Source organism: Dunckerocampus dactyliophorus, chromosome 2, assembly GCF_027744805.1.
Source record: "Dunckerocampus dactyliophorus isolate RoL2022-P2 chromosome 2, RoL_Ddac_1.1, whole genome shotgun sequence".
NCBI classification, from domain to species: Eukaryota; Metazoa; Chordata; class Actinopteri; order Syngnathiformes; family Syngnathidae; genus Dunckerocampus; species Dunckerocampus dactyliophorus.
Genome location: NC_072820.1, coordinates 38592670 through 38619878, shown reverse-complemented (window position 1 = coordinate 38619878; position 27209 = coordinate 38592670). Strand labels below are relative to the sequence as shown.

General features: G+C 40.9%; 4 protein-coding genes across 5 annotated transcripts in view; 1 reads left to right on the top strand and 3 right to left on the bottom strand.

Annotated features, from left to right (window-relative positions):
* cyth3a (cytohesin 3a) overlaps positions 1-4803 on the bottom strand; it is a 30224-nt gene extending 25421 nt beyond the window's left edge. The window contains exons 1-2 of one of the 2 annotated variants that reach the window (XM_054769219.1): positions 4764-4803; positions 4453-4683 (exon numbers count right to left, since the gene is read on the bottom strand). In XM_054769219.1, the coding sequence (XP_054625194.1) occupies positions 4453-4467 (15 nt within the window). In that variant the 5' untranslated portion in view covers positions 4468-4683; positions 4764-4803. Of the gene's footprint in view, positions 1-4452 lie in introns of both variants that reach the window. The other variant, XM_054769220.1, reaches the window with a different exon arrangement.
* A 6624-nt stretch (positions 4804-11427) lies between these two features.
* Positions 11428-20778, top strand: rac1a (Rac family small GTPase 1a). Its single transcript, XM_054769224.1, has 6 exons — positions 11428-11761; positions 12563-12634; positions 12718-12835; positions 13463-13525; positions 15048-15207; positions 16887-20778. The coding sequence occupies exons 1-6, from the start codon at positions 11727-11729 to the stop codon at positions 17015-17017; spliced, it is 579 nt and encodes a 192-aa protein (XP_054625199.1). The 5' UTR covers positions 11428-11726; the 3' UTR covers positions 17018-20778.
* crym (crystallin, mu) lies at positions 17518-25438 on the bottom strand. Its single transcript, XM_054769223.1, has 8 exons — positions 25216-25438; positions 21113-21263; positions 20979-21041; positions 20806-20907; positions 20237-20420; positions 20051-20172; positions 18426-18510; positions 17518-18349 (listed from the first exon to the last, which is right to left on the bottom strand). The coding sequence occupies exons 1-8, from the start codon at positions 25380-25382 to the stop codon at positions 18279-18281; spliced, it is 945 nt and encodes a 314-aa protein (XP_054625198.1). The 5' UTR covers positions 25383-25438; the 3' UTR covers positions 17518-18278.
* A 537-nt stretch (positions 25439-25975) lies between these two features.
* LOC129177476 (NHP2-like protein 1) lies at positions 25976-27129 on the bottom strand. Its single transcript, XM_054768668.1, has 3 exons — positions 26859-27129; positions 26571-26691; positions 25976-26396 (listed from the first exon to the last, which is right to left on the bottom strand). Exons 1-3 carry the CDS (start codon positions 26859-26861, stop codon positions 26134-26136), a joined length of 387 nt encoding a protein of 128 aa, XP_054624643.1. The 5' UTR covers positions 26862-27129; the 3' UTR covers positions 25976-26133.
* Positions 27130-27209: the final 80 nt, after the last annotated feature.

The following is a 27209-nucleotide window of genomic DNA, read 5'->3' as shown; positions in this document are numbered from 1 at the left end:
GTGCATTCAGGCTCTTCCAAATGCTGTCTTGAGTTGGATTTTTTCCCAGGGGTCTACAGTATAAGGTTTTAAGGTGCACAAAAAAGCAGTGGCGAAAGGTGTGCATTATAAGTAAGTGCACACTAAAACGCCCTTGTAGACAAAACAGCAGCTCGGTGGTTAGATATGACTTGGGAATTTAGCACCACACCCGCACACCTCACCCGATGTAACCAGGAAGTAACAAAACAAAGGCTAGTAGCTACAAATGCATCCATTCCACATTAGATGAGGACATATGACTAACTAATAAAAACACATTTACGAGTTTATCTACCCACTTTGAAGCCCAGTCCTGTTTGTGCTGCAGCAGAGTAAATATATGTATAATAATAAAGACAAGTCTGCCATACAAAAAAAACACTTTGTGCATAAATAAGTAGGGTTGGGCACTGAGTCTCGAGCATCGATGGGCACCGGGACTAACATTGAGATTCTCCCCGGATCGTTCACATTTTTTAATTTCAATTCCTAATTTCAATGTTCACTTCACCAGCCGAAAGAAATAGCCGCGCAAACCAACGAAGAAAAAGCCGGTGAGCACCAATGAACTTAACTTCATAAAAAAGAACCATGAGCTCAGTGCAACACAATGATATCATGCAATGGCGGGTGCACGACCTACATGATTAAACACCTCCGGATTCATGGTATAGAAGTGCCCTGTCTTTGATGTACCACGTCGGACTTCTTCTAAGCTGTCAGAATCAGAGAAGTCAAACAATAAATGATGTCTGTCTCATGCCAATGTAACCGAGGCTTTCAGGATGTGGCAGTTCTGTGTAAATAAAGGACGGGAGCTAGGGCAATAGTAGGCAGGTTTATTCATGTGCGCACTCTCATATAGCAACAATCAACACACCTTCTCAACCCACATGACACACTTCTGGCCATCAAAATAAGAGTGTTGTGGGCTACATCCTGTTTACATATAACAAAATAAGGGTGTCCTAAAATTTAGCTTACACCAACATTGAGGCAGCAGATAAAGTAAGCTAGTGCTAATACGGTAGCTCAAGTCATCCAGCTAACATTAGCCCGTGTACTTTTCATAGACAAATCTTTTACAAGTTGTTTGTTTGATATTCTGCACCCGGGTTGGTGCATGGTAAGTGCCTGCAGCATCACATACGCACGAACACATGAACACATGTTTTTGCAAATATTTTTTCATGAGCTTTTCAAAAGTAAACATCTTTTATGAAAGTGTACTTCTGGAGAAAGAAACTTCATAACATTTATATTCTAGTTGAATGGTTTGATATTTATATACTGGTTGAAAATAGCCCTGTGAGAAATCATAGCAAAGTTGATCAAAAGTTATCAACTTTCACTTTAAGTCATTAAAAAAAATCATGGAGAAGTTCAAACTGGGGATGCTCTGATCAGGGTTTTATGCTTCCGATTCCAATACCGATCATCATCGAGGGAGATCGGCCAATATCGATACTGATCACAAGGATTAACTGTAGATTTTTCAATTTATTTGGTTTGGTTTGGTTTAATGTTATTTGAACATGCATGCAGGTTACAATGGAATACATCTCATTTATGTGGTACAGTGTTCCCTCACTCTTAAAAGCATCGGAATGGAAAATCGGAACCGGAATCGAAACAAGGAATTCCAATTGGAACCAGAATCGTTCAAATTCAAACAATGCCCAACCCTATAAATAAGTCTTGATCCGAAACATAAGCCAAGGTGCATCTCCACTTCCCCATCAATGACACCCCTCACTGAAATAGAAGCCATGCTGCATTTAAAGCTGCAGTACGGAATAATTGTGTTGTTTATGCTGTAGAGTTCCTTTACAGTTTTAAATGTAATTTACTGTACATGAACTAGACACAATTTATTATTATTATTATTACTATTATTACTATTTAAAATGTGTGCCTGATATGATGAAATATTCCTTACACAAGCTTTAATGCTCATATTGTACGTGCTTACAAAGGGCCGTTAAGTCCAGGAACTTGAGTCAGTGCTCGAGGGGTTCTTATTTGTTCAGCTATTCTATTAATCCCATGGTGTGTCATTGCATATGCTTGCTCTGTTGTTCTCACATTTCAACATATGTTGCACAGTTTGCACGCGCAGCACAATCATATATATAAATAAATAGTGCCAAATGTACGCATACACTGCAATGACAGCAGCAGAGCCCCAACAAATGAGCAAACAGTGAGTGAATAGGATTGAATATGACACAGAGATGCACAGGAATGTGACATATCGTTGTGTATCTGCTCTCAGTTGACAGGCTCCTCTTATTAATGCGGCAGTCTCCATCGCCAGTGGCGACAAACTTATCTCCCTTTTGCGTGCGATACCAGTGCGACCCAGAACGAAGGTGTGCATGTGAGCAATGTTAAGTGATGTGTGCAGCTGTGACCGTGCGAGTTAGCAAGTGAGAGTCAGGCGAAGCTCGTCATCAGTTGAACATTTATGGTAAGTTATCTGAATAATTCATTCGAGCGCAGGACTGTTTCCAGACAGATCACAAACGGCATGTCTCGGCGCTCTTTGACAGGCCGTCACATGATCAAAACGGACTACGAGGATGTATATTTGTAGGTATGAGGTGTTTTTTGGTACAATATGGCACACGCCAGTCATAGCTTATAGGGTTCTACCACATTTGTGAGGTAAAGCAGACCTATCCAGAGAATGTGTTAACATCATTCACATGCAGAAGTATTGGGACATTTGGCTATAGAAATAGAATTAGGATTCAGGCGAAATTAATGAGTCTAGCTCATCTCCTGGTTGAATAATTCAGCATTTTAAAATAGGTCCTAAAACAACATGAAGATTATGAATGTCCAAAGGTTACTTTTTGCTACACTTCATCTCATTGAGTGTCGAAGACACTGAAAAGCCTGTTCACCCCAACATGATAAATATGCAGTGGCACTTTGTCTTAATGACCAAAAGACCATATTCCATGCATATTTAAACCTAAGTATAGCTAGGCTTAATGAAATTACTACATTCCAATTTGGGACCAAGGTTTTGAGATGCGAAAATGTGGAAGTGGGGGATGAGGACGCCTGCTACATGGCTCTCACTAATCGCTCACAGTTTAACTGACAAAACTGTTATCAGACTTTTTACAGTTGCTTTCAAGGTGGTTGGGATTATCTGGCCGGGAGTATACTGCGTGTGTGATAAGGGAGTGGTCGTGGTCAAAGAGACCATAGGCACCATGCTGGTGGGACGGTTAAAGGTTCCATAGCGTCTTCCATAGTGTCATTTTAAATGAGAGGTCTCACATGTATTGGAAATGTGTGGCCTTTTTTAGCTTTGATCCTGGAATTTTTTAGGAAGCCCTACTGGGGAACATGCAGTTTTGTTTTTCTACTGAGCTGGGTTTGTCCACGCCTGTCTCCATAAAGTGTTTGGCTCCAAGAAACGCGATTGTGCGTTTGTCCACTTTGTGCGTATGAACTTTTACTCTGCACTTGTCCATAAAAGATTCCATATATCACATACAACAACGTAACATTAAGAGGTGGGCCAGGAGCACAAATTAGCAACACTAGCATAGCTATATGAGTTACATTCTACAGCAACATCATGCTAGGTTAGCCTATTTGCTGGGGAAAAACATATTAACTTACACTCCGCAAGTCTGTAGCTGACTGACTGGTAGTTGGCAGAGCGCCAGGCTTTATTTTAAGTTGTGTAGCGAAGCCTGTTTTTTGGGGGGCGGGGGGCTTCTTTACAAAGCTGCCCTCCATTAAGTGGTGGGCGGAGACACCGTGAGGAAGGAGGGTTCTCCTTCAAGATGTCATATGAAAATACGTAACGCATCTTGGGCGCCTCTTCTCTGAAACGTTGCGAACACAAATGAGGCAGATTTTTCTCTCTTTGGGACACTTTACTATTACAAAGTCATTAAAAAGTCAATTTTGCATAAAAAGGGACCTTTACAGCTCTACTTATTTTGTTTACATGACAGGGGCACTGGGAACTATGCTACTGCAAACCACAATATTAAACATTGTTAAAGTAATACTTCTCTGACAGTGTCAATCAATGCTAAACATTATTTTGTATTGAAAGTCAGAATTTGTGGTACATCATGCAAAAAACAGCAGTGGCCAGTATAATAGATCAAATGCGATAGAATTTTCTGCAGTAACATTTGGTGTCACTGGATTTCATCACATTGGTGACTTTTGGGGGGGTGAGGGAGGCTTGTCTCCCTGCCATCCCATTTATCTTATCAATTCCCACCAGTTTGCAGACTTCAAATACAAGACTTTACAGCGTTGCGGCAAGGCTTCAAACAGATGGCAGGGGAAAATGTTTGCACAAAAAGTGCTTCATTTTGAACTGCGATGATGCACACGTATAGCGTCCATCCATGCCAGGAAGCTGGTGTTAAAAGGAAAAAAAATCCTTACCGTGATTGTCTTCATCCATGTTAATTGTAGTGGTGACAGGGCAGTCTTGCACGAGGTGTGTCTGAATGAAACCTCCTCTGAAATGTATATTTGTCTTTCCCCCTTCTCCTTTCCTGCAAATGTGTGCTCCACTCGTTGACAAGCCGGTGTGTGAGCCTGTCAAGTCAGACGTCTGGCTGGAGAGCGAGCAAATGATGGCGAAGTGAAGGGTGTGGATAAGAGCAAATCTGACTGGGAATGATAATGAGATCCTTAATTGTGAGATGCGATGTGTGAAATTGAAGTGTGTGTCCACGATGAGACTGTGGTACCTCAGCGTGATTCATCCTCTGCGAGTCTCTCCACATTCGCTTCGCTGCAACCGCCGCCGCGTCATTAAGCCCCGCCCCAGCAAACAATAGACACACACACACACACGTTCTCTGTTAAACGAACGAGGACGTTTTAAGAGCGCTTTGAGTAAATGGTGACGGTCCAGCATTCAAGCGAATAATATTGTGCATCAAGACTAGTGTCATTGAACTTACAGTATTAAAAATAATAATAAATGGTCAAATCAAAATGGAAAATTGACATCATGGTATCCAATGTTGCTGATGTTTGGGTTCTTTTACCTTAAAAAAACTGAGTGTTCAGCATTTCGGCAACTGTTTCTTACAGTATATATTCTGAAGGGACCAAATTATAGAAATGAAGTATGGAAATCATTTGGAGTAGTCAGTGTACAGCTTGCTAAGCGATATACAGTACACTTACTATCCACTGACTCAACACAGCCATTACTGTCAAGATAGCCGGCAACACAAGGGAGTACCGAGATAATTGTGTCTTGCCTACAGTCAAGCTTGGTGGTGGTTGGTAGTCTTCATGCAGCCCCAGACCACGCTACCACCACCATATATATATACAGGTGACGTCATGAGGTTAAACTCCAGCAAGGGTGGAGGAGGAGGGCGGCTCCATCACCTCACTTCCCTTCCTCTCACTTTCTTCCATGGTGCCCAGTGGTGGGTGCCGCATGCACAATGAGTCGTCAACCCCTTTCCTGTGCTCGCTGCAGTTTCACATTGAGTCTGGCCTGTTGTGTATATAACCACTGACGGGATCTTCCTGGGAAAAGCAGGCTGAGTCACAAGCTCACTCGGGCAGGGATATCACAGGAAGTACTGCTCTAACTGCCGTCATGTGCCTCCATCATTGTCTGTAGAGATGTGTGACTAAGAAGCACATTTACTTCAACATCTATCTATCTGTCTATATACTGTATATCTATCATGCTGCATTATCTGATGTTAAATTCTCTTTTCATCAAACAGCCTAATTTGTTTTTCCCACTTCAGGCATAAACACAATGTGTTTTGCACATTGTGGGCAAGTCACAGGACATTTGCAACATGTGACTATGCTATTCCTTCATGCATACTCTCTGGGAAACCAAAGGCTGCTGGTTTCATATGAGACGCTTTACTGTACAGTGTAGGTTATCATTGCATGTCCGGAGCACCACAGGAAGAGGTCCCTGTTTCCAGTTCTAAAACAAATGTGACGGGAATTCACACGAGTCAAGTCTCTTCTACACCTTTAATCAATTAAGTTTTTTTATTCACAATGAATGCTGTGTTTACCGTCTGGATAAGAATATCTCGTGAGAGTCAAACTGAGGACATTGTGCACGGGAATCTAAATGTGAGTCATTCATTCTCTGTGATTCATTTTTGACCCATAAGCGCCGACTCATGTAGTCGTATTTATTTTTTTAAGAAGTCAAGAAAAAAAAAAGGCAAACTTTGGATGGATGTGCCGCATATTTCACCGGAAGCAGGCCCCTAAAGGGCAGTACATGTCAGCCACATTAGGATATGTCATGAACACGTTAGAGGAGCGGAGCATGAACTGACCCTGCAGAGCTTGCGGATGACCAGGATCATGTGCAGAAAGGCTGAGCACACACATGCAGACTCATGCGGTCAGGTCGCCCACAATGATTCTAATAATAAGACTGCAGAAAATAACTCGACCAACAAATAAAACTCTCATGTATTGTGCATGTGCTGTGTGTTTTAAATTACACTCCAACAAGCTTTGGGAAAACTTCTCAACACATTCCCAAAGCTTTTGAAATAAGAAACTCCTCTTTTCTTTCAACAAAGACTGTTGACAAGCCTTCTGGGAAATGTAGGAGAGTAATCCCTCGGGTGGAGAGATGGAACACACACAGACAAACAAAACCAATCACATTGCAGCAACATTTGATCAAAAGGACCACAGAGTCATAACAAACATTTATCACAAACAGAGATGCATTTTTGCAAACTCTTCTTGCAGCCAATTTCTCATTGCTCTGGATGATGAACATGAAACATAATTTCTGTTTGGTAGATATTGGTATTGATATCTGCTGTAATAAGGATTACTGACAATAAATGTGACACACCTGGAAAGACTGCTTATTTCCCTATTTTTAAAAAGCACTATTTGTGAGGAACATGCATTTGTGGGATGAGCAGTACAACTGCGTATGCGCATTGCACCTATGTAACACGTACCTAATCCAAAACCAAACAACTGTTCACTTTTTTTGGTGTTCTTTGGTCACATGGATGAGCAGTAACAAGAAGTAAACAAGCATACTGGCAATTTACAAGGTATGCTTTTAACAAAGGGTGTATACAGTACACAGCCACAATGGCATGACGTCTCCTCTGGTCACACACTGCTGCGGGATGGCATTCTGCTCCTCAACCTCTAGTTGCTGCAAGTCGAGAGTTGATTCCACAAGTGTATACAATTGATTGCTACCACAGAGACAAAATCTATCAATTTTTTTTCATTGTATTTTTATTTTCCATCAAGCTGTGATTGTGGGGTGTGCTGCCTTTCAATGCAGAGAAAGGAGAAGGAGATACTCCAGGAACAGACTGCTCCAAACACAGCACTTCCAAGTGGTCCTCGGTTCACGGCGTCCTGTGTTACACCTTTTTGTGGTTACGCATGTCCTCCCGTGAATTCATTAAAAACTTGATTTTGTTCCTTAAACACGAGACTCGCTGGATAACTAGTTCTCGTGCGGTGCACCATGGAAGAATACACTGTGTGCTCAATATTGGCTACACTTGACTGAATCCCTTGACTCACGCGACTAATGAAGGATAAAGATTGTATTGTACTGTCAACCCAGACGTTGTAAGGGTGATGAGGTGGTAGACAATCAACGATCTCTTTGCTGCAGAAACAATACAGGCTACTGTCGGTCAAACCACGACAAAATAACATCAGCAGACTCAACTGTCTTCTCTGGACCCAGCTACACACACACAGTCAGGGCACATGTCATGTCACAAAGCTGTTTAACACTACAGTACGCATAACTGCCAGGTGGCTGATCCTCTGGAAACGACAGTAATAATCAAGCAGTGTAGTGGTATTGAGACGGAAGATTTGCTTTTATTTTGTATTACTCATTAATCTCTATTTGATGACCAATGACAACTCATGCTTTATTGTTACCATGGCGTATTTTCTGATCAGATAAATACAGGTTTGCGACTCAGTGGGACCCTACAAGTCCCCTCTCTCCACGTGATGACTAATGCTCTGCATACGCTGCGTGTCATAGTTTGTGCAGAGAGGCAAGATCTCCTCAATAGTGTGGTTTTATTTTGAGACATCTGCTAACAAGCTGCTTGCTGGAAATGCACTAAACCGTCCATCATGACTGACAGCAGTTGTCACTGGAGCAGCATGTACAGTTATTGTACTGCACACTTGGGTTTTCCCACATTCCGAAAACATGCATGTTAGATGACGTTATGAATGTAAGGTACCAGGTACAGGGTGTGCCCCGCCTCTCGCCGGAAGTTAGTTGGGATAGGTTCCAGCATACCCCCTCTGTGACCCTAGTGAAGATAAGCGGCATACAAGATGGATGGACTTGCATTGGTCATGCATTGTAGATAATGCCAAATGCCAAATGCCAATGCAAACCAATGCAAAGGCCTCAGCTGTTTTATGAGCTCATTTAAGTGGAAATAATTTATTTCAGGCAATGCATGTACAGGATTTCTGATTGCACCGTTGAAATGTTGCCTTTTCTACATCGTGTAACATGCACAATCTACTCTTTATGAGTCTACATCATTATTAAAGGCTGCATTCTCACCTGAGCATCATTTTTCTTAACATCCTGTGTCATTCTGACATCCTCTGCTGTGTTGTACAAGCTCCCCCGTGTGCAAGTGACAGGCTCCTTTATCCTCCTTTTATAAGCTCTCACTTCTTTCCGCAGCACTACTTAATGGGGATGCTGATCCCATTCGTATGTTTTGTGTAACAATCCGGAAGCAAGTTTACTGCAACTAGTGTAGGCATGTGTTTGTGTCACTGTGTGTGTGTTGAACTGTATAAAGCATCATCTGGTCTTCATTGGAAAAAACTACAAAAATAATGACAATCTTTGGATATTATCAGGACTACACAGTGACATATTACGTGGTCCACTGTTTGATTGGTTTAGTGACAAATTGTTTAATTCAAAACAAATTCAATCTGAATTTTCTACAACTTTTATTTTGCGTATTCTTTCTTGTTTGTTCATGCCTGAATACGAAAAAAATCCACTATAAATTTAGGCGGAATTAAGAACTTTTCAGGGACGCTCCAGCCACCCTAAAATTTAGCTTCCATGAAACCTGTTGTTGTTTCTGAAGACGTCAGAGCCTGCACCCCACACTTCCAACCAGCAGATAGCAGCATTTGACTGTCCATGTCTGACCGGATGTGCCTCGCAGGGATCCTCCAGCTTCATCTCCCACTAGTGATGGGAACTTCGGCTCTTTTAAAAGAACCGGCTCTGTTGATTCTGGTCACTAAATGAGTCGTCTCTTCCGGCTCCCAAGCGGCTCTTTAGATAATGCAAAATTATGCTAAAATTATGCTAAGTTTATTATAAAAATATGCCTTTATGTATTCACTCAACATAGTGCTACAAAAATGAATTATAAAATACAAAATAAACCTTTAACTATTTACAATTAAACTTTTAATTATTTTAAACTTTTAGCTTTTTTCTACTAAACAAAATTAAATTCAAACCAAATAGAATCTCTGCAAAACACAACTTAAAATATATTTTAAAATATGTAAAACAAAAAAAATGAGCATCCAGGTAACTTTTCTTTAATTAAAGGGACTCTTTGCACCTCGCTCAAGATTACATTTTCTTCAACCAAAAAATATAAGAACAATAGCACTAGCTTGCATGTTACACAAAGTGGTTTAAAAGAACAGACTGAACAATAAATGTAAAAAAAAACTGTGTAAAAATGGTTGGGCACCTCAATTCGGGCAGAATAAGATGACTGGCGTTTGTGGGTGTCACTCACGGCTGTCTCATACACACGTACATGTCCGTCGCAGGTGTTCATTCCCAAAAGCAGTCTCAGAAAAGTGATCAACAATTTGCAGTCATTCTGTCTTATGATAGGCTATACATTCAATGATAGCTACAGTAATCTTAGTAGCTAAACTTTTCCAAATAGTTATCATTAGCTGACAACAAACATACTAATGCACGTGCGTGTTGCGTGGGGCATGCCTTACTTGTTCGGCGCTAGAAGACGGCAGGATAACACTTGAAGCACCTTTGAAAGTTAGCACCCCCAGGCGGCCGTGTAACTGTTGTCACTTTAACAATGGCATTGGAGGAACAGATCCGGATTCTTCTGTCTATAATTATCTGCCCTGTTTTGGAGAAGATTCTCTGTTGTTGCCATGCGCGGTCTCTGTGGCATCGCATGGGTAAGACGTTGGTAAATTAGTCTTGGTCTCCCATCAGCTCAGTGGGTCTGCAAAATGGCTCTTTGATGCCAAAGGTTGCCGACCCCTAGCAACCAAAAGACAGTGTTGGTTAACACCAGCAACCTGCTGATAATTATTGATTATGCTAACGCTGTCATACCTGACATGATCTAAAATAGAAGTACCAGTAAATAGACATCCCCTCATCTAATTACATGTCAGTCGAATCGATACGTGGACTGTACGCAATAATAAAATAATGCCAAACAGCCAAGTGCAGATACCGTTACTGCAGTTGCCGTCTGTATACCAGCCGAATTCAATTCCATGGCTTGTAGTCTACAGTTAATTGGTCAATGAACATTTAGTTGGGAAATGAAAATGATAATCTGTTTGAATGTAAATAGGCATATGACTTTGCATACAGTTATATCATAATGAACATTTGTGTGAATGGTAGCTGTTTTGAGGTGGGGTTGGATTGTGACTATTTTATAATATTTTGTTGACAGAAGAAACATCATCTCTACACCTGGTTGCCTCAAGGTGCCTGCGAGCATCTATTCAGCTGTGCTGGACCGCTGTTCACTGTAAAGCTAAAGTAACAGAAACTTAACAGAAAGTTCAACGAGTAATACTCCAAAGGTGGACACTTTCCTCCATGATATACATTAGTACAGGGCGATATGCATTTTTTTTAGCAGCTGCCATGGAGTTTATTGGACATTTTTGGAAATGTCCCCCACTCTAATGACTTTAAATCACATCTCGTGTTGCTATTTGTATTTTAACTACTGAAGCACTTTGTGAAGCATAATCTGTTTTATTTAATGTGCTATATAAATAAAGTGGATTGGATATCATACAATGACAGTTATCTTAAAACAGCTTCAAGATCCCCTTTACAGTACATAGACTATCGTCTTCTCGTCAGAATCCACAATTTATGCCAACTTCAGTGGTTGTATTGTTTAATGTTTTATGAGGTGTCTTGTGTCGACATGTTTGGTTTATTTGGTACTTTTGTGACGTTTATAAAGTGTTACTGCCCCTCGTCTCCCCTGCTCAGGCTTGACACGGAAACGGCGCCACACATATTGACCAATCACGTGCAGCTTGAAGAGGGGAAAAAAGTGAGCGAAGGGGAGGGGACAACTGGTCACATCAAAGAGCCAGTTCTAAGAGCCGTTTCTTTCGTAACCGACACATCACTATCTCCCACAAACTGTGGGCGTTTTTCCTTTTAAGCTTGACTCCAGAGTTTTTTTTCCACCCATTGGGTGTTGTCTTACTTTTCCCATAATTTTGTAGTGTTCGCGTTTGATAACACTTGATTTAATCCGTAATTCAAACGCTGCCACAGCCACTTCATTCTGTGGACGCTTTACTTTGTAAAGCAACACAGGACTTGTTGATTTTCGACTGCCGTTAGCCGGCTAAGCTAATTGAGCTGCAGCGGCTAGCAACACAACTCCTCGATGCAGGCCATTAAGTGTGTGGTAGTGGGTGATGGGTGAGTCTGACTTTGTTTTTGGTTTTTTTTACATTCTACTGAAACAGCCACCTAATCAACTGTGACCGCAGTTGAGGACAAAGTTGTTTTTTATTAGCATGACCCAGTTGGCTAGCGGCTAACAAGCTGCCAACATGAGTGACAGCTGTTATTCAGCCTTTTCTGAATCCACATAGGTCAGGCAGATTTATCCTCAAATTAGACAGGATCTCATGTAGTAGACATATAGTAGTTTGTTTGATCTTGTATATGAAAAAAACTATTAGAATATGTAATCCGTGTTGTTATTAGCGCTGCAATCAGCGCCCATAAGCAGCCCTACTGCCTAGCAACCCTTGACACAACCATCTGTTAACTTTGCTAATTAGGTTCACAATCCAATGGAATAACTAATGTCCGTAGCTAAATGAAGCATCCACAAGTTTTATGACAGGATTGTACACCACTGCAAACTGCACTGATAATCTTACGCAGACTGTTAAAAGTGCCTACGTGACAATCAAAATCAAACGTACAAAGCCAAACGTTTGTTATTAGGTTGCTACAAATGTCTAAGCATGAAATTCTTTAACATGGTTATTAGTATAATTACATTCTGGTTCATTATTTAAATTTTAAAAATTTGCAAAATTGAGAGATTAATAAGCAAAACACCCCTAGTGCAGTTGCAGTGGTGACTTTCTTTCCTTGGCTGGGAAGCAATCATCCACATTGGCATCCGTGTGACAAAATGATATTAAACCTGCTTTAATGTGGTGTGTTCTGACCGTATTTATAGGCTGTTGTTGTTCCTCTTATCAGGGCTGTGGGTAAAACATGCCTGCTCATCAGCTACACTACTAATGCATTCCCTGGAGAGTACATCCCTACAGTGTAAGCAAAACACACTACAACCTGTCAAATCCTATTCATATCAAAGGTTTTTCTTCAATTTATCTTGTGACCTCTGCCTTCAGCTTTGACAACTACTCTGCCAATGTGATGGTGGATGGGAAGCCGGTGAACCTCGGGTTATGGGATACAGCGGGACAGGAGGACTACGACCGACTGAGGCCACTTTCCTACCCACAGACAGTATGTAGACTAGCAGCACTGTGTTGTTATGCCTTCAGCCTATGACTCCTCTGGAGACATTGGCAAGACAGACTAGACTGTGCACACTCAGCAATGTGGAGCCTTGTATCCATAGTACCTATACACAGTCTGGAAGGCAGCTGAAGCGAGTGAATGGAACTCTTGTTCACTTCCTTTTGTCTTCTCTACAAGTATGCCTCTGTGCCTCAAAGAGTGGGAGTCAGTTTTAAGTTAACATAGTTTTGCTAAGTTTGTGTGAACCTGTGGACTATGATGATGTTTTAGAATTATCTGGGATGTACACTCTGTAGCCACAACATTAAGTATTCCGGCAAGATTTAATCTCAAAGTTCCATTCTGTTTTTGCAAAAATAATAATGCTCAGTTCTGATGAACACCGTCAGAGAGGTATTCATGTAACAATATGTTTATTAGTACTTTTAATATGCAGTGGTGGAGACTTCTCCCCATTCATGTTGCCAAAGAAGCTATCCAAAGTAGAAACAGACGTTTTAATTTAGAGATTGCATGAGATCTTGTATTGGTTGTCTTTGGATTGTGCAGAATATATGTTATGTGTCAGAAAATATCTTAACAGTGATTTCTTTTGTTTTTTTTCCTCCCAAGGATGTCTTCCTGATTTGCTTCTCACTAGTCAGCCCCGCCTCTTTTGAAAATGTTCGAGCTAAGGTGAGAAAAGTCCTTCACATTGTAATGTGAATGTTTTACATAATGCATATTGTGTTGGTTGTGGATGTACAGTGGCACCTTCATTTTTGAATCGAATACATTGCGGGAAGCTGGTCAACCTCCAAAGTGTTTGGATTTAGAATGACATTTTTCAATAGGAAAATATGGAATTAGAAATAATAGTTTGAACAGTTGCTATCATAACATGTTTATAAACTGTACAGGCATTTTGTAAATAACATTCTCACAATACAATATAAATTCTCTACTTGCCCTCCTATGTGGCAACAAGTAATGAATCTAGAGAGAGGATTACTGAGTGCACGTTGCCACTCTTACGTACGTCATACTTTTTTAGCATTCTTAACTGATGTGTACTCAATTGAGTCACTTGTGTTTCGGATGTTCACGGAAAGACTAAATGCAGCTCATTTTCCAGCACAGTTATTCTTCTATTGTTATTATTATTGTTGTCAATTTAGCCGTATTGTACTGAGCATAGTTAAATAGCTGGTTCCATGGTCATCACCACATTTTTCCACTTTGCCATACGTGGTACCCCTCTGTGGTGGCATCACAAGCAAAAGCAAAAGCAAAACTCACTTGGAGTCGGTCAAATTCCAAATTGTATCAATTTTGACTTCAGAGGTTTCATTGACTACGTTACATGCAGTCAGTATTCAGGTTAAGGTCAATATTCCGGTGTCTGAAACATTCGGAATAACCAGTTTACATGCGCGACGTGAAAAAAAAAACAAAAACCCAGCGCAGACAACGTCTTGACGCACGTTTCATTTCCACTTCTTCTTCCTGTTTCCAAAAACAACACCGCCACGGCGGCTAATGAACGCCTTTGTTTGCGTTTTGGTGCTGGTACTGACCCACCACCAGTACTTGACACTATTCTGTCTCTTCCGTCATTAATGGAAGGCGAGAACGTGAAGAAATAGGAAATGGAACTGGAGCTATGCCATCCACATCCATATCCCCAGAGACCGCCCGGACACTTTTGAAGATGCGTTTGTACAAACCCTGCTTCACGTAACTGCTTGCTCACCTTTTGATAGATTTCGCTATTGCGGTACTTTCTACCGTCAATAAAAGACATAATGTTCTTGTCTTTCACCACACTTACAAGGTGGCATGTTACAAGGTGGCATGTTTCCCCCTCGCTCCACAAGTGTGGGGTTTTGCATGTCGTCATGTTTACAAGTAAAGTAGTTCCTGCCAAAGACACAAGTTTGATCGGGATATCCCTATAGGAGTATACATGATCCGATTTTCGGGTTAGAAAAGGAGGAACCCAGGGGTAATATTTGGGTTTCTAAAAAAACTTAATATGAGCATATTCCGATTTTTCAAAAGGGTTATTGGTGTTTACATGGCAGTGCGCAACCGGGTTATTACTAATATTCCGGTTATGATAAGGTTATTTGACTGCATGTAAGGGTAGCCATTGTTGCATCCATTTGCTTTATGTGACTTACAGTCTTCCCATTGTCCTTGTGTCTTTGTCCACCAGTGGTACCCTGAGGTGAGACATCACTGCCCCAACACCCCCATCATCCTGGTGGGCACCAAGCTCGACTTAAGAGACGACAAGGACACCATCGAGAAGCTCAAGGAGAAGAAACTCACGCCCATCATCTACCCTCAGGGCTTGGCCATGGCGAAAGAAATAAGTTAGTGAAACACACACACATGCACATTCAAAGATACAGTCAAATGCCCTTCATAGTAGGAAAAGTCAGGCCTCATGCATGACATTTAGACGACGTTAGTGCGACTTAAGAAGGCCGCAAATGTCTTATAACTTATACACTTCAAGTAAAGTTAAGAATGTTAAAATGAAAAAAGTGCAAAGTTGACTTGCCTTTAGCAATGCATTCTACTCACTTTCTGTGAGGGTGAGTGATTTTTATTTTTATAAAGGGGTTGATTTCATTTTCCCCATGTATGAAAATTAAAATATTACTTGCTTATGCAGCAATTAAGAGTTTTATGATGGTGACATTTTGATATTGGAACAGTAATTCCATTATAATTGATTCCGATCAACACATTTGTTTTCAAATGAGAATGTCGACCGTCAGAGCAGTTGATTTTACACTGAACATTTTTTAATTCTCAGTGTTTTCAATCGTTACTTTCAGTGTCTTTAATATATAAAGAAAGTAAAAGTTAAAGCTGAACATTAAGGGTGTCTTGAGACACCCAACTCACGAGACCATTAAAAAGATTGGGTCCATTAGAACGAGATGAGATTTTAACGTTAAGACATTTTTTGATACCAAATAAACCACTGTTATAATATGTAATAATAATAATAAAATATCATAATAATGCTGTATTTCATTATGTCATCTATCACTCTGTGAAGTTGCGGAATTGGCATTTCAGACGTGTATTTCCTCAGGCAATTCGTACTGTCTCATGTTAGTTTTAAGTATTAGCATTTTAGTGTTTTCTAGTTACATTATGCCTTTTTGCTCTATTTTTCCGCCTTTTTGCTCTATTTTTCCACTTTTGCTGGGTTTTATTTTATTTCTGCAATGAGTCACGTTCCACAGATGGCCCCTGTGCCACACTTTGTACACCCATGTGTGTTTGGCGAGCCAGACTGTCTTGGTTTAATAATGGTTACAGTTTGTCAAGAAGAACCTTGCCAAGAAGGCAAGGTGTTTACTTCTTGGCAAGGTTCTTCTGGAGGGGTTTATGCAGCTTTCAGACCGACATTGCACGGCGATACTTTTGTACAATTGGAGGCGAAGCGTCGCTCTTGCTCGCCTGCGCGGGAATGCAGCGGCGGAAGTGCGCGCGGCGGATACTTAAAGCAAAAAACACTTTTTGACTTTCACAGATCTCTTTGTCTGTTAGGAAGCGCTGCTTGTGAAGTGCACTCAGCCAAATATAGTGATTAAGGGTGCAGACAAGTCGGACAATCTACATATTTTGATCTGACAAATCTAAGTAACTTCGATCAAATGTAGAACTACCACAGCATCTGCTTGCTACTGTCCCTAGTAGCAATTTTTGGTTTCCGGAATATTCAACGACGGAAAAAAACAGCCACACTTAATGTGTGGTTCCAATAATGCCTTGCACACTGCCACTTCCATGTTACTGTATCATTCATAGCAGTGATGCCATAGTTAAGTCTGATTGGCTTTTGGCTGCCCTGTTCTTGCAAGACAGATTTCTCCAAATGAGAAATCTCGTCATGTTTTAATCTCGTGAGATCGTGTCCCACCCCTAGTCAGTGTGTATAATAGTGGCCCTTGTAGTAACAATACATGTAATTTCATTGTATTGCAGCACTCTTTAATTGATTTTTTTTTTTTTTTTTTTTTCCACTCACCAGGCGCTGTGAAGTATCTCGAGTGTTCAGCTTTGACGCAGCGTGGCCTTAAGACGGTGTTTGACGAAGCCATCCGGGCGGTCCTGTGCCCGCCGCCCGTCAAGAAAAGGAGGAGGAAGTGCAGAATTTTGTAAAGGCAAGAGTACAGCTGCAGTCTGGCCCACTCAGATGAAAGAGTTAGTTGGCTGTCAGCGTTCCTGGAAATATATCTCTGCTCATCATAACGCTGATGAGATCAGAGGAGCTCCTTGTAAATTCAGTTTTAGCTTGATTTGTAGCGTCCAGTCAATTCTGTTTTAATTTCGGGATTATGAAGAAAGTGAGGATTTTTACAGAAGTGATTTTATGAAGAAATTCACCTTTATACTGAAATTCCTGCTGCCTTCATGACATCTAACTTTATGAGAAGACAACTGAGAATGTTTAATAGCAAACCTTGACAGTTAAAAACGCATGTGGTGGTAAAAACAACATTTTAGGATAATAATTTCCCGTTTGTTTCCAGTCATTCTGGTTTTAGTGATTGAAGGACCTTTTGTTTGCCCTCTAACACTAAAATGTTTTCTTTTCCTTTTTGTTTTTACTTGCAGACATACATAATGCAAACAACATTATGAAGGAACCGGTTTGATAGTTGGAGTTAAACATGTTTTTACTTGCAGACATACATAATGCAAACAACATTGTGAAGGAACCGGTTTGGTGGTTGGAGTTAAACATGTTTTTACTTGCAGACATACATAATGCAAACAACATTATGAAGGAACCGGTTTGATAGTTGGAGTTAAACATGTTTTTACTTGCAGACATACATAATCCAAACAACATTGTGAAGGAACCGGTTTGATAGTTGGAGTTAAACATGTTTTTACTTGCAGACATACATAATCCAAACAACATTGTGAAGGAACCGGTTTGGGAGTTGGACTTAAACAAACGACTTAAAAGTGTTGTACGCATAAGAGTTCAGTATTTCAACACTAATTGAAAGTGTTTTTCATTGCTAAGGTTCAGATGTGCTCAGCTTGTATTTGTTGTGAATTTACTTTGTTGCTTTCCTGTGGTTAACATTTTACATTTCTCTTAAGATTTTTTTAAAATTATTTTAAACTCTTGGTACTGTCATGACATTCAGATATTGCTGTGTTTCATTATCAGCCAGTGTGTGTCATACAGTGTGATATCGTCAGCTGTAACATTTAAACAGTTTTATTTTCACTTGAGCAATGGTCGAATCTGAACTCATTTTAACAGTGTTTCAGTGGTGCACACTTGCTTAATATGGTATGATTGTTTTTTAAGTAAATAAAGACTTGAACATTCAGTCCCGTTATGATGGTTTTAATAATTCATTTGGCATTCAATGCATTTAGCTTGTCTCGCATAGGGACGATTTTAAACCGCTTGGCTTGCTTTCCATCGGTCAAACACCAACTTGGCACTCACTGCATCCTCAACCCCCATTCCTGGAAAAAGTTACACATTATCCTGTTAAAAGAAAACGGTGACTTGGTCACATTTAAAGTGTCAGGTGTTGCTCACCAAGGGATTTAAACACAGTTGTCTTCTCTCTGAGCGCAGCTTTTTTTCCATTGATAACTTCTCCGAGCTCTGCAAACACCTCAGCCTGACAAAAACATGTTACTTTGTCCTCACATGTATACACTCGTTGAGCACTTCATTAGGTGCACCTACCTACACTATCAAATACAAGTTGAATTACAAGAGCTACAGTATATCAGAAATCTGCCTTACAAACAAATGTGCAATTACAATTCATTATGTTTATACTGTAGTTGTGGTTGGTGTATAGTTGTAGTGCTCTAATACACTCTTGATCTTACGTTTTAGAATTTACATTTTCCACCATTGGAACATAAGGAGTTTCTAATTAGAGGTTCAAAATGCAAAAAGAAACTCCCCTAAAATAGAAATAAAATGTTCAAAAAAGGACTCAGTAATGATTAGCTGCGCCATTCTTGTTAATCACCTCAAAAATGGGTTTGGGCATGCTTGATGCCAGTGTTTCCAGGAGGCACGTGGGAATGGTGCTCCAGGTGGTGAAGATGGCTTCACAGAGGGCATCCACTGTCTGGAACGTCCCTTGCCATCCATCCCCAAATGTTCTCAATTGGATTTAGATCAGGGGAACACGCAGGATGGTCCAAAAGAGTGAGTTTATTACTCACTCTTTTATTACTGGCTGGCGGGCATTGTAAACTGCAGCGTTGTCCTGTACAAAAACCTAATCGTTACTACACAGACGAGGGCCTTCAGTCATAAGGGATGTCCCTGCAACATCTCCACATAACCAGCTGCCGTTTGATGCCCTGACACAACCTGCAGCGCCATTGTTCCATTGAAGGAAAAAGCACCCCAGATCATGATGGCGCCCTCCACTGTACTGTGTGGAAAACATCTCAGGTGGGATCTCTTTGTCATGCCAGTAACGTTGGAAGCCGTCAGGACTGCCAAGGTTACTAAAATTTCTTCCAATTTTCAACGTCCCATGTTTGGTGCTCTTGTGCGAATTGCAAATGGGCAATTTTATGGTGTTGAAGGAGACGAGGTCTTTGAAGAAGTTGTCTGTTCCTAAAACCCTTTTCTCCCAGATGCCGTCTGATGGTTATTGGAAGGCATTCGGCACCAATAACTTCCATTTTGACCGAGGATCGTGACTTTTTTTTTGGGTCTACCACTTGACTTTTTTGTTCCATAACCCTCAGGATCTTTGAAGGAGTTTACATTGACTGTCTTACTGCAGCCAACCTCAGTAGCAATGGCGTGCTGCGAGAGGCCTTACTTATGCAGCTCAACAATCCCACCGCACTCAAGGAGAGAAAGCCTTTGCCATCAAGCGATCATGACAGTACGAATACCTGACAGAAAATTACATTGAAGCCTTTTAAAGGCTGTGATCTTTTGATCAGCTGATGAACAGCCGATTTCACTTGAATAAATTGCTTACTATAATTTTTCGCACTCCCATTTCTTCTTTTTGAATTTTGAAGCTCTTATTTAGGGACCAGCTTTGAGTACAATGCAGTCCAGGTCTACAACCACAACAAACATCAAAATGAGCATTATTATTTTTGACAAGGTACTATTTGTCATACATTGGACCTCGTATGTACATTAATGCCTTAATTAAGTCGTTAGTCACTGACCCCAGAGAGGATGATGTCTCCAGACTCAGTCATGGCTCCTTCCCTGCAGTCAGTATAGATCACCGCCTCCTTCATCAGCACATCATCAAGTTCCCGCGAGGTTTCGTTGCAGGCTCCCACCGCTGCCCGGCAACAAGAAGTTGTTGATTCCCTACATGAACTTTGAGAGCAGTTGAAGCTCCTCACCTGCCACGTGGGCTCCTGGTTTGACCCACTGTCCAAAGAGCACCGGCTCTGAACTTGAGGTCACTGTCACTATGACGTCAGCGCCCTTCACTGCCATTTCCGCTGAGTCGCAGACGTTTACGGGTCCGCTGACTGAACTTTGAAACCTTTCCGTCCCTTGTTTTGTGTGGCCCCACACTCGCACCTTTTCATGGAGAGCCATGAACATAAATGAGCACTATGAACAAAATGTTAGCAGCTTTACATTCCAGGCAGCCTCAAATTATAAGCGTTTGTTACTTTGTGTTCCAAACTGAAGATTTAGCTGTTATATTGGGCTCAAACATTAACATATTACAGCCATTCATGTTAATGTTTGACTTGGGTGGTTAAAAAGGATGCCTTTAAGAGTTTAGGTTTGTTGCTTGTGAGTTTTTATGTCAAGGAAGATTGAACATTCAACTTTGGTACAAATCTGGATAAGGGTGCACATTCCACCCCAGAATGTAAAAGAACTTGTGGTTGACCACTGCAAATGATAAACAACCACTGGTGCCAAATTACACATTGTCTACTGTTATCTTTCATACCTCTTTGAATGAAAATGTCTCAGTGAAGACACTGTAATGACTCAGAGCCTGTTGGCCTGTTCCCAAGATGGCCAACACCTCTGCATGGGGAGACATGAGCAGCTGTACGAACACAGTATCCAAAAGTTAGTGAATATTTTCAATGACAACTAAACTGAAAGTGGAGCTTAAACCTTCGCAGAGATGGCAGACACTGCAGCCGTCCTCATGCATGTGATGACATTTCCTTCCATCACCTGCAGATCAATGTTAAAATAGCCTGTCATGCATAGCAGATCTTTGTCGTGTACACCTGAGTGTTACTCACGGCCTTCAAGTTTCCAATCGCAGGATCCAGCAGCACCACTGTGGCTTGAAGAGCTGGCAATGTGGAGCCTTTCTCTCGTTTGTAGCAAGACAGCAACTTTGTGCACAGTATTCCATCGTTTTCCATGTATGAAGGCATCACTGCAAAGTTACTGTTAAAGTTGAAAAAAAAAACGTTCAAAAAAGGTTTTAAAGTCATAAAAGTATTTATTTTGTGGTCGGCTGTTGGCCTAAACACTTTACAAATGTAATAGTAAAGTGTACTTTTTAAATTGTTACCAGTAGATATTTTCTTCACTTTATAGCTCTCCCTTGTGGTCTATGTTAGAGCTTTTTCATCCAATCACACTTCAGGAATTTATGTTGCTGGGTAAACAAAACCTTTGGAGATTCACATAAATGGTGATTTAAGTGTCGATTTGCCTATGCTTGAAAACAAACAGGAAGGTGGGCATTTTGTTTTGAAAAGGCCATATTCCGAACTTTACTTGCTTTACTTTAAAGGTGCCCTTATGATACAAAAATGCACTTTTTAATTATGTTATAATGGTAGTAGTATGTGTCCCTAGAGCCTGTTTCTGACCACCTGACTTGTTTGCTGTACTTATGAGAAAAGAGGCGCTCGGCTTTTGAAGTTCTGTGTTTTCATGGCATCCAGAAAGACAAACCTCCTTCCTGATGGACATGACACCACCTCTGACCAGCCCCCCAGCCCCTAGCTAGATGAAGCCCGTATATCCGCCCACCATTTCCCACCTGACTTTTGGGCGAAAAGCTGAGTACACCCTGGACTGCTGGCCAGCCAATGGCAGGGCACATATAGACAAACAACCATTCACACTCACATTCATACCTATGGACAATTTAGAGTCACCAATTGACTAAACAAACACGTTTTTGGAATGTGAGAAGAAGCCAGAGTACCCGGAGAAAACCCACGCACGCACGGGGAGAACATGTAAATTCCACACAGAGATGCTCAACGGCGTTTCAAACCCAGGTCTTCCCAATCTCCTGACTGCGTGGCCAACACGCTAACCACTAGACCATCCCCGCTTAACAACACACTGAATAATAATACTTACTGTATATTATATGGATAGTTAACTGGAAGTATTTACACAATAAAACATTTATTTCAGTAATGGCTTTGTTAATACCTTTGATACACTATCCACTGCGTTCCAAATTATTATGCAAATGATGTTTTTGTTTGATTTTCCAAAGTACGTGATGCAAATGATGATCAGCATAATTTTCAAGTCATTAGCTGTCAAATTTTATTTAAAATGTTATTGAACAAAACTCCTCATGAAAACAGTATTTAAAAAAGAAAAAAAACTTAAAACGCAATCGAGGAAAAGGCTTCTTGAGACGTCTTGAGACGTATTATGCACAACATAGTTTAAAGACGTTTTCTAGTTTGTAAAGAACTGAAAATAGTAATTTGTTGAATTTACAGCAATATAAGGTCATGTTTACTAAAATAAAAAGCTATTCCAATCCAATACATCTTAACAGGTCAAGTTACATGTTAACATAGGACCCCTTGTTTGATAGCAGCTTCACAATTCTTGCATCCATAGAACTTGTGAGTTTGTGGAGAGTTTCTGCTTGAATGTCTTTGCAGGATGTCAGAACAGCCTCCCAGAGTTGCTGTTTGGATGTGAACTGCCTTCCACCCTCATAGATCTTTTGCTTGAGGATGCTCCAGAGATTCTCAATAGGATTGAGGTCAGGGGAGGAGGGGGGCCACACCATGAGTTTCTCCCCTTTTATGCCCATAGCAGCCAATGAAGCAGAGGTATTCCTTGCAGCATGAGATGGTGCATTGTCGTGCATGAAGATGATTTTGTTACGGAAAGCACGATTCTTCCTTTTGTACCATGGAAGAAAGTGGTCAGTCAGAAACTCAACATACTTTGCAGAAGTCATTTTCACACCGTCAGGGACCCTAAAGGGGCCGACCAGATCTTTCCCTATGATTCCAGCCCAAAACATGACTCCACCACCTCCTTGCTGACGTCACAGCCTTGTTGGGACATGGTGGCCATGCACCAACCATCCACTACTCCATCCATCTGGACCATCCAGGGTTGCACGGCACTCATCAGTGAACAAGACTGTTTGAAAATTGGTCTTCATGTATTTCTGGGCCCACTGCAGCCGTTTCTGCTTGTGAGCATTGTTTAGGGGTGGTCGAATAAAAGGTTTATGCAGAACTGCAACCCTCTGGAGGATCTGACACCTTGATGTTCGTGGGACTTCAGCGACACCAGCAGCTTCAAATACCTGTTTGCTGCTATGTAATGGCATTTTAGCAGCTGCTCTCTTAGTCCGGCGTGTTTGTCTAGCAGAAACCTTCCTTATTTTGCCTTTATCTGCATGAACCCGTGTGTGCTCTGAATCAGCCACAAATCTGTTAATGGTACGATGATCACGCTTAAGTTTTCGTGAAATATCTAAGGTTTTCATACCTTGTCCAAGGCATTCAACTATTTCACGCTTTTCAGCAGCAGAGAGGTCCTTTTTCTTTCCCATATTGCTTGAAAATGGTGGTCTGCTTAATAATGTGGAACATTCTTCTTAAGTAGTTTTTCCTTTAATTGGGCTCAGCTGGCCAACTACTTATCACAGAAGTATGTGATTGATTTCAGTGATCCACAGAGCCCTGAGACACAATACCATCCATGAGTTTAACGGAAAAACACAGGATTTAATCTTTATGATACTTAAATACAATTTGCATAATAATTTGGAACGCAGTGTCATCATCATCATCACTGACTTGTGATTAATTCAATTAAATTAATTCAAATAATCACCCAGAAAAACAAAGTAGCTTTATGCTTTATAGTCTCACTGGAGAGAAAAAAGGTGAGGGTCGGAAGCAATTTACTGCACAGTAAAATAAAACTATGTAATTAACGACCGCATAGCAATACGTTTTATAACGAGAATCGTGCTGTAGCTATGTGCTCCGAGCCCATGATGCGCTAATCGCCGAGGTGGTGACTAGGATAGGAAGATAGTGTGCCGCGGGAGCTGACTGCATTGATCGCTTGGGACTGCAAGATAGTGTGCCGCGGGAGCTGACTGCATTGACCGCTTGGGACTGCTGTGAGGGGGGCGGACATTTTGGCAGCAACCGCAGAACAGTACGTGCTTTCACTTAGTCTACCAAAAACCAGTCTCCAACTATCAGTCCCTACATTTGTTGCTCATCGCTTTTGGGAAAATAAGTCACCAAGAGGGTTTGGAAAGTCGTGTGTGAGAAAATGGCCAAGCTGGCAACACTGGGCTGCACAAGAGATGGGAAGGAGGGGGAAGCCATTCACGGATGGAGAATACATGAAAGAATCGTTCATAAAAATGTCAACACATCTATTCTCCCAGTTATTAAATAAACAGTCAAGGACAGGACAAATACAATGGTCGTTGATGACAATTCAGCACAAGCGTAAATGCTATTGAGCAAACAACACTGATATGCAGAAATGTGAGGAGCTTTTTTATGTTTAAAGTTGGCTACGGTTTGTTTTCATTTTAAACAAACATGGGACTCACTCAAAAAGGCTTACAAAGTTCAGTGTTTAAATGATTTCAGAGTACGCCTACACATGTCTGTTGCACTTCAATATTATCTGATCAGATATTCCAAGCATTTTTTGTTATCAAAAATAAATCCCCGAATGTCTGCTTGTCACCTTGACATATGTTCACTTCACTTCTCAATTCAAAGCAAGTTATCCATCACTTTGTTAGTAAAAATATAATAATCAAATGCATGGGCAATTGTGTAATAATATCATGAGGTTATATTTATATTCATATATAATAACAGTTACAAGTGGCCCGAAGAAGGCAGCCATAACTGCCATATGGCCCTCAATGAAAACGAGTTTGACACACCTGCTCTACAGTATTTACTTTTAACACCAGCACTTGTGCAAAGTTCAAGCAAGGAAAAATTAAAGCTATTTCACTGATTATTAATTTTGTGTGTCTGCTTTTTTATTGTAAAATATTGATGCATAATCTTATACTGTTGATATTTTAGAGGTGGGGAAGCACATATTACTTAACGCAACACAATCAGCCTACCCGTTCAGTTTCTGCAGAAGCAGAGTGGTCCGCAGAGGCTGGATCACCTCCGCTGGGTCTCTTGTGGAAAATTTAGCCAAAGTTTCCTCCAGACGAGGGATCAAGTCTTTATAGCGTAACAGGCGAGCAACTTCATTCGACAACAAGAAAAGTGGTGACTCCGCCATGGCGTTTCGCTACCTTCGCTTCTTGACACGAGTAAAGGAATGTTTGCTCTGAGTTTTTAAATGCGTGTTGCGTTCAAGAACGACAGATTTGGTAAGGAAATATTGACACACACCGCGACCCCAGTGAGGACAAGCGGAACAGAAAATTAATGAATGTTGAAACGCTGAGAAGCTTACACAAATGAAAACTTCACACACAACGGATGCAAGCGTTTATAATTTTTACGTAGACACTTGAGTTCACTTCACTGCTTTTGATATTTTTATGTTGTTGACCTACAAGACATCCATGTTTCTTAGCATAAATGTAAGTATAAAGGGTGTCTCGTCACTAATTTGGATATTTTTATGTTGTTGACCTACAAGACATCCATGTTTGTTAGCATAAATGTAAGTATAAAGAGTGTCACGTCACTAATTTGGATATTTTTATGTTGTTGACCTACACAAGACATCCATGTTTCTTAGCATAAATTTATGGCTAAAGGGCATCCACATTGGGCAAAGTAATATTTTTGTTGTATCTCTATTGAATAGATCAGTAACTTTCAGTACTGATCAGATGCTAGGTAAGAAAAAACATCCAAAACATCTTAAAAATAAAAAAAAAGTTTATTATGAAACAAGCTATGACATGGCAAATACACTTAAGTGTAAGCAGTCCTACATAAAAAATGGTCATGCATGCTTCATAAACATAAGCGTAAGTGGATCATGGAATTTCTCTTCTGTTTGACCAGTGCATTAACAATCACACCAGTAGTCTCTCAATAGACATTTGAACCGTCTGGATCTGTGGTTTGAGCTGCGACCCCTCCTTTATGGTGACTGAGGTAGCGATGACGGGACGGGACACCCCACAAGCCCGGCCCAGGGCTTGCTTGGAGCGGACAAACACATATGGGACATTCTTGTCCTCGCAGAGCAATGGTAGGTGGAGAATGATCTCCAGTGGTTCGGCATCAGCAGCCATGACGATAAATTCAGCTATGCCTCTGTTCAGGGTCTTTGTGGCTGGGGGAGAAGCAGGATATGTTAGTATGGTGTGTTTAGCATGCAGATCTATGAGGTCCAGCTCAGTACATGTGAAATTGCATAGGGACGTCCCAGTCACGTTTGAAGGAATTATGAAAACATAATTTTAGAATTAACTAAAATACATTTAAAATAAGACCGGATCAACCTCACCTTCATTAGCCCCCTTCCTCAGCTGCTTGTAGTTGGAGGCTTGCTGCACCAAGTCGAGGATGGTTTTGGTCAGCGTGGCGTCCGCCAGCGGATAGGCCTTTGGGTTCACTGGAGCTTCACTCTGCACACAGTTAACAGTTACGAAGACGAAACTGTGAGTGAAACAAAAATGATGCTACACAACAATACAAGACTAATGTCAAACATCCCATGCCCGGTATGAATACTGCTAGCTAATAGTTAGCCGATCTGTTAGCTTGTCTAGCGAAATCTGCCAAAAACCCTCACCATTGTGGAAAAAGTCGTTTTAGTGTGCAGATCCTCTCGGCGAAATGCTTCACGGAGGTATTTCCCTTCTTGGGGGTATAGAGGAGCAAAAATGCAAAATAAATGTTTATTTAGCAGCGTTACGGACTCCACAAATGTTTACAGCGTGCAGCTAGCTCAAACGTTTGCTTCACGTGTGAAAGTCACGCATGCGCATTTGAAATGATCCGTGAGCTCGAAAGTGTCGAGACTTCCCTATCTTATATTTTCACTGTTTTTGTTTCAGTGTTACATTTTATATTTTCTATAGTATATTTATACACTCGTCTAAATTGGCCTTAAAAACTTATTTTGAGAAATAAAACATCACTC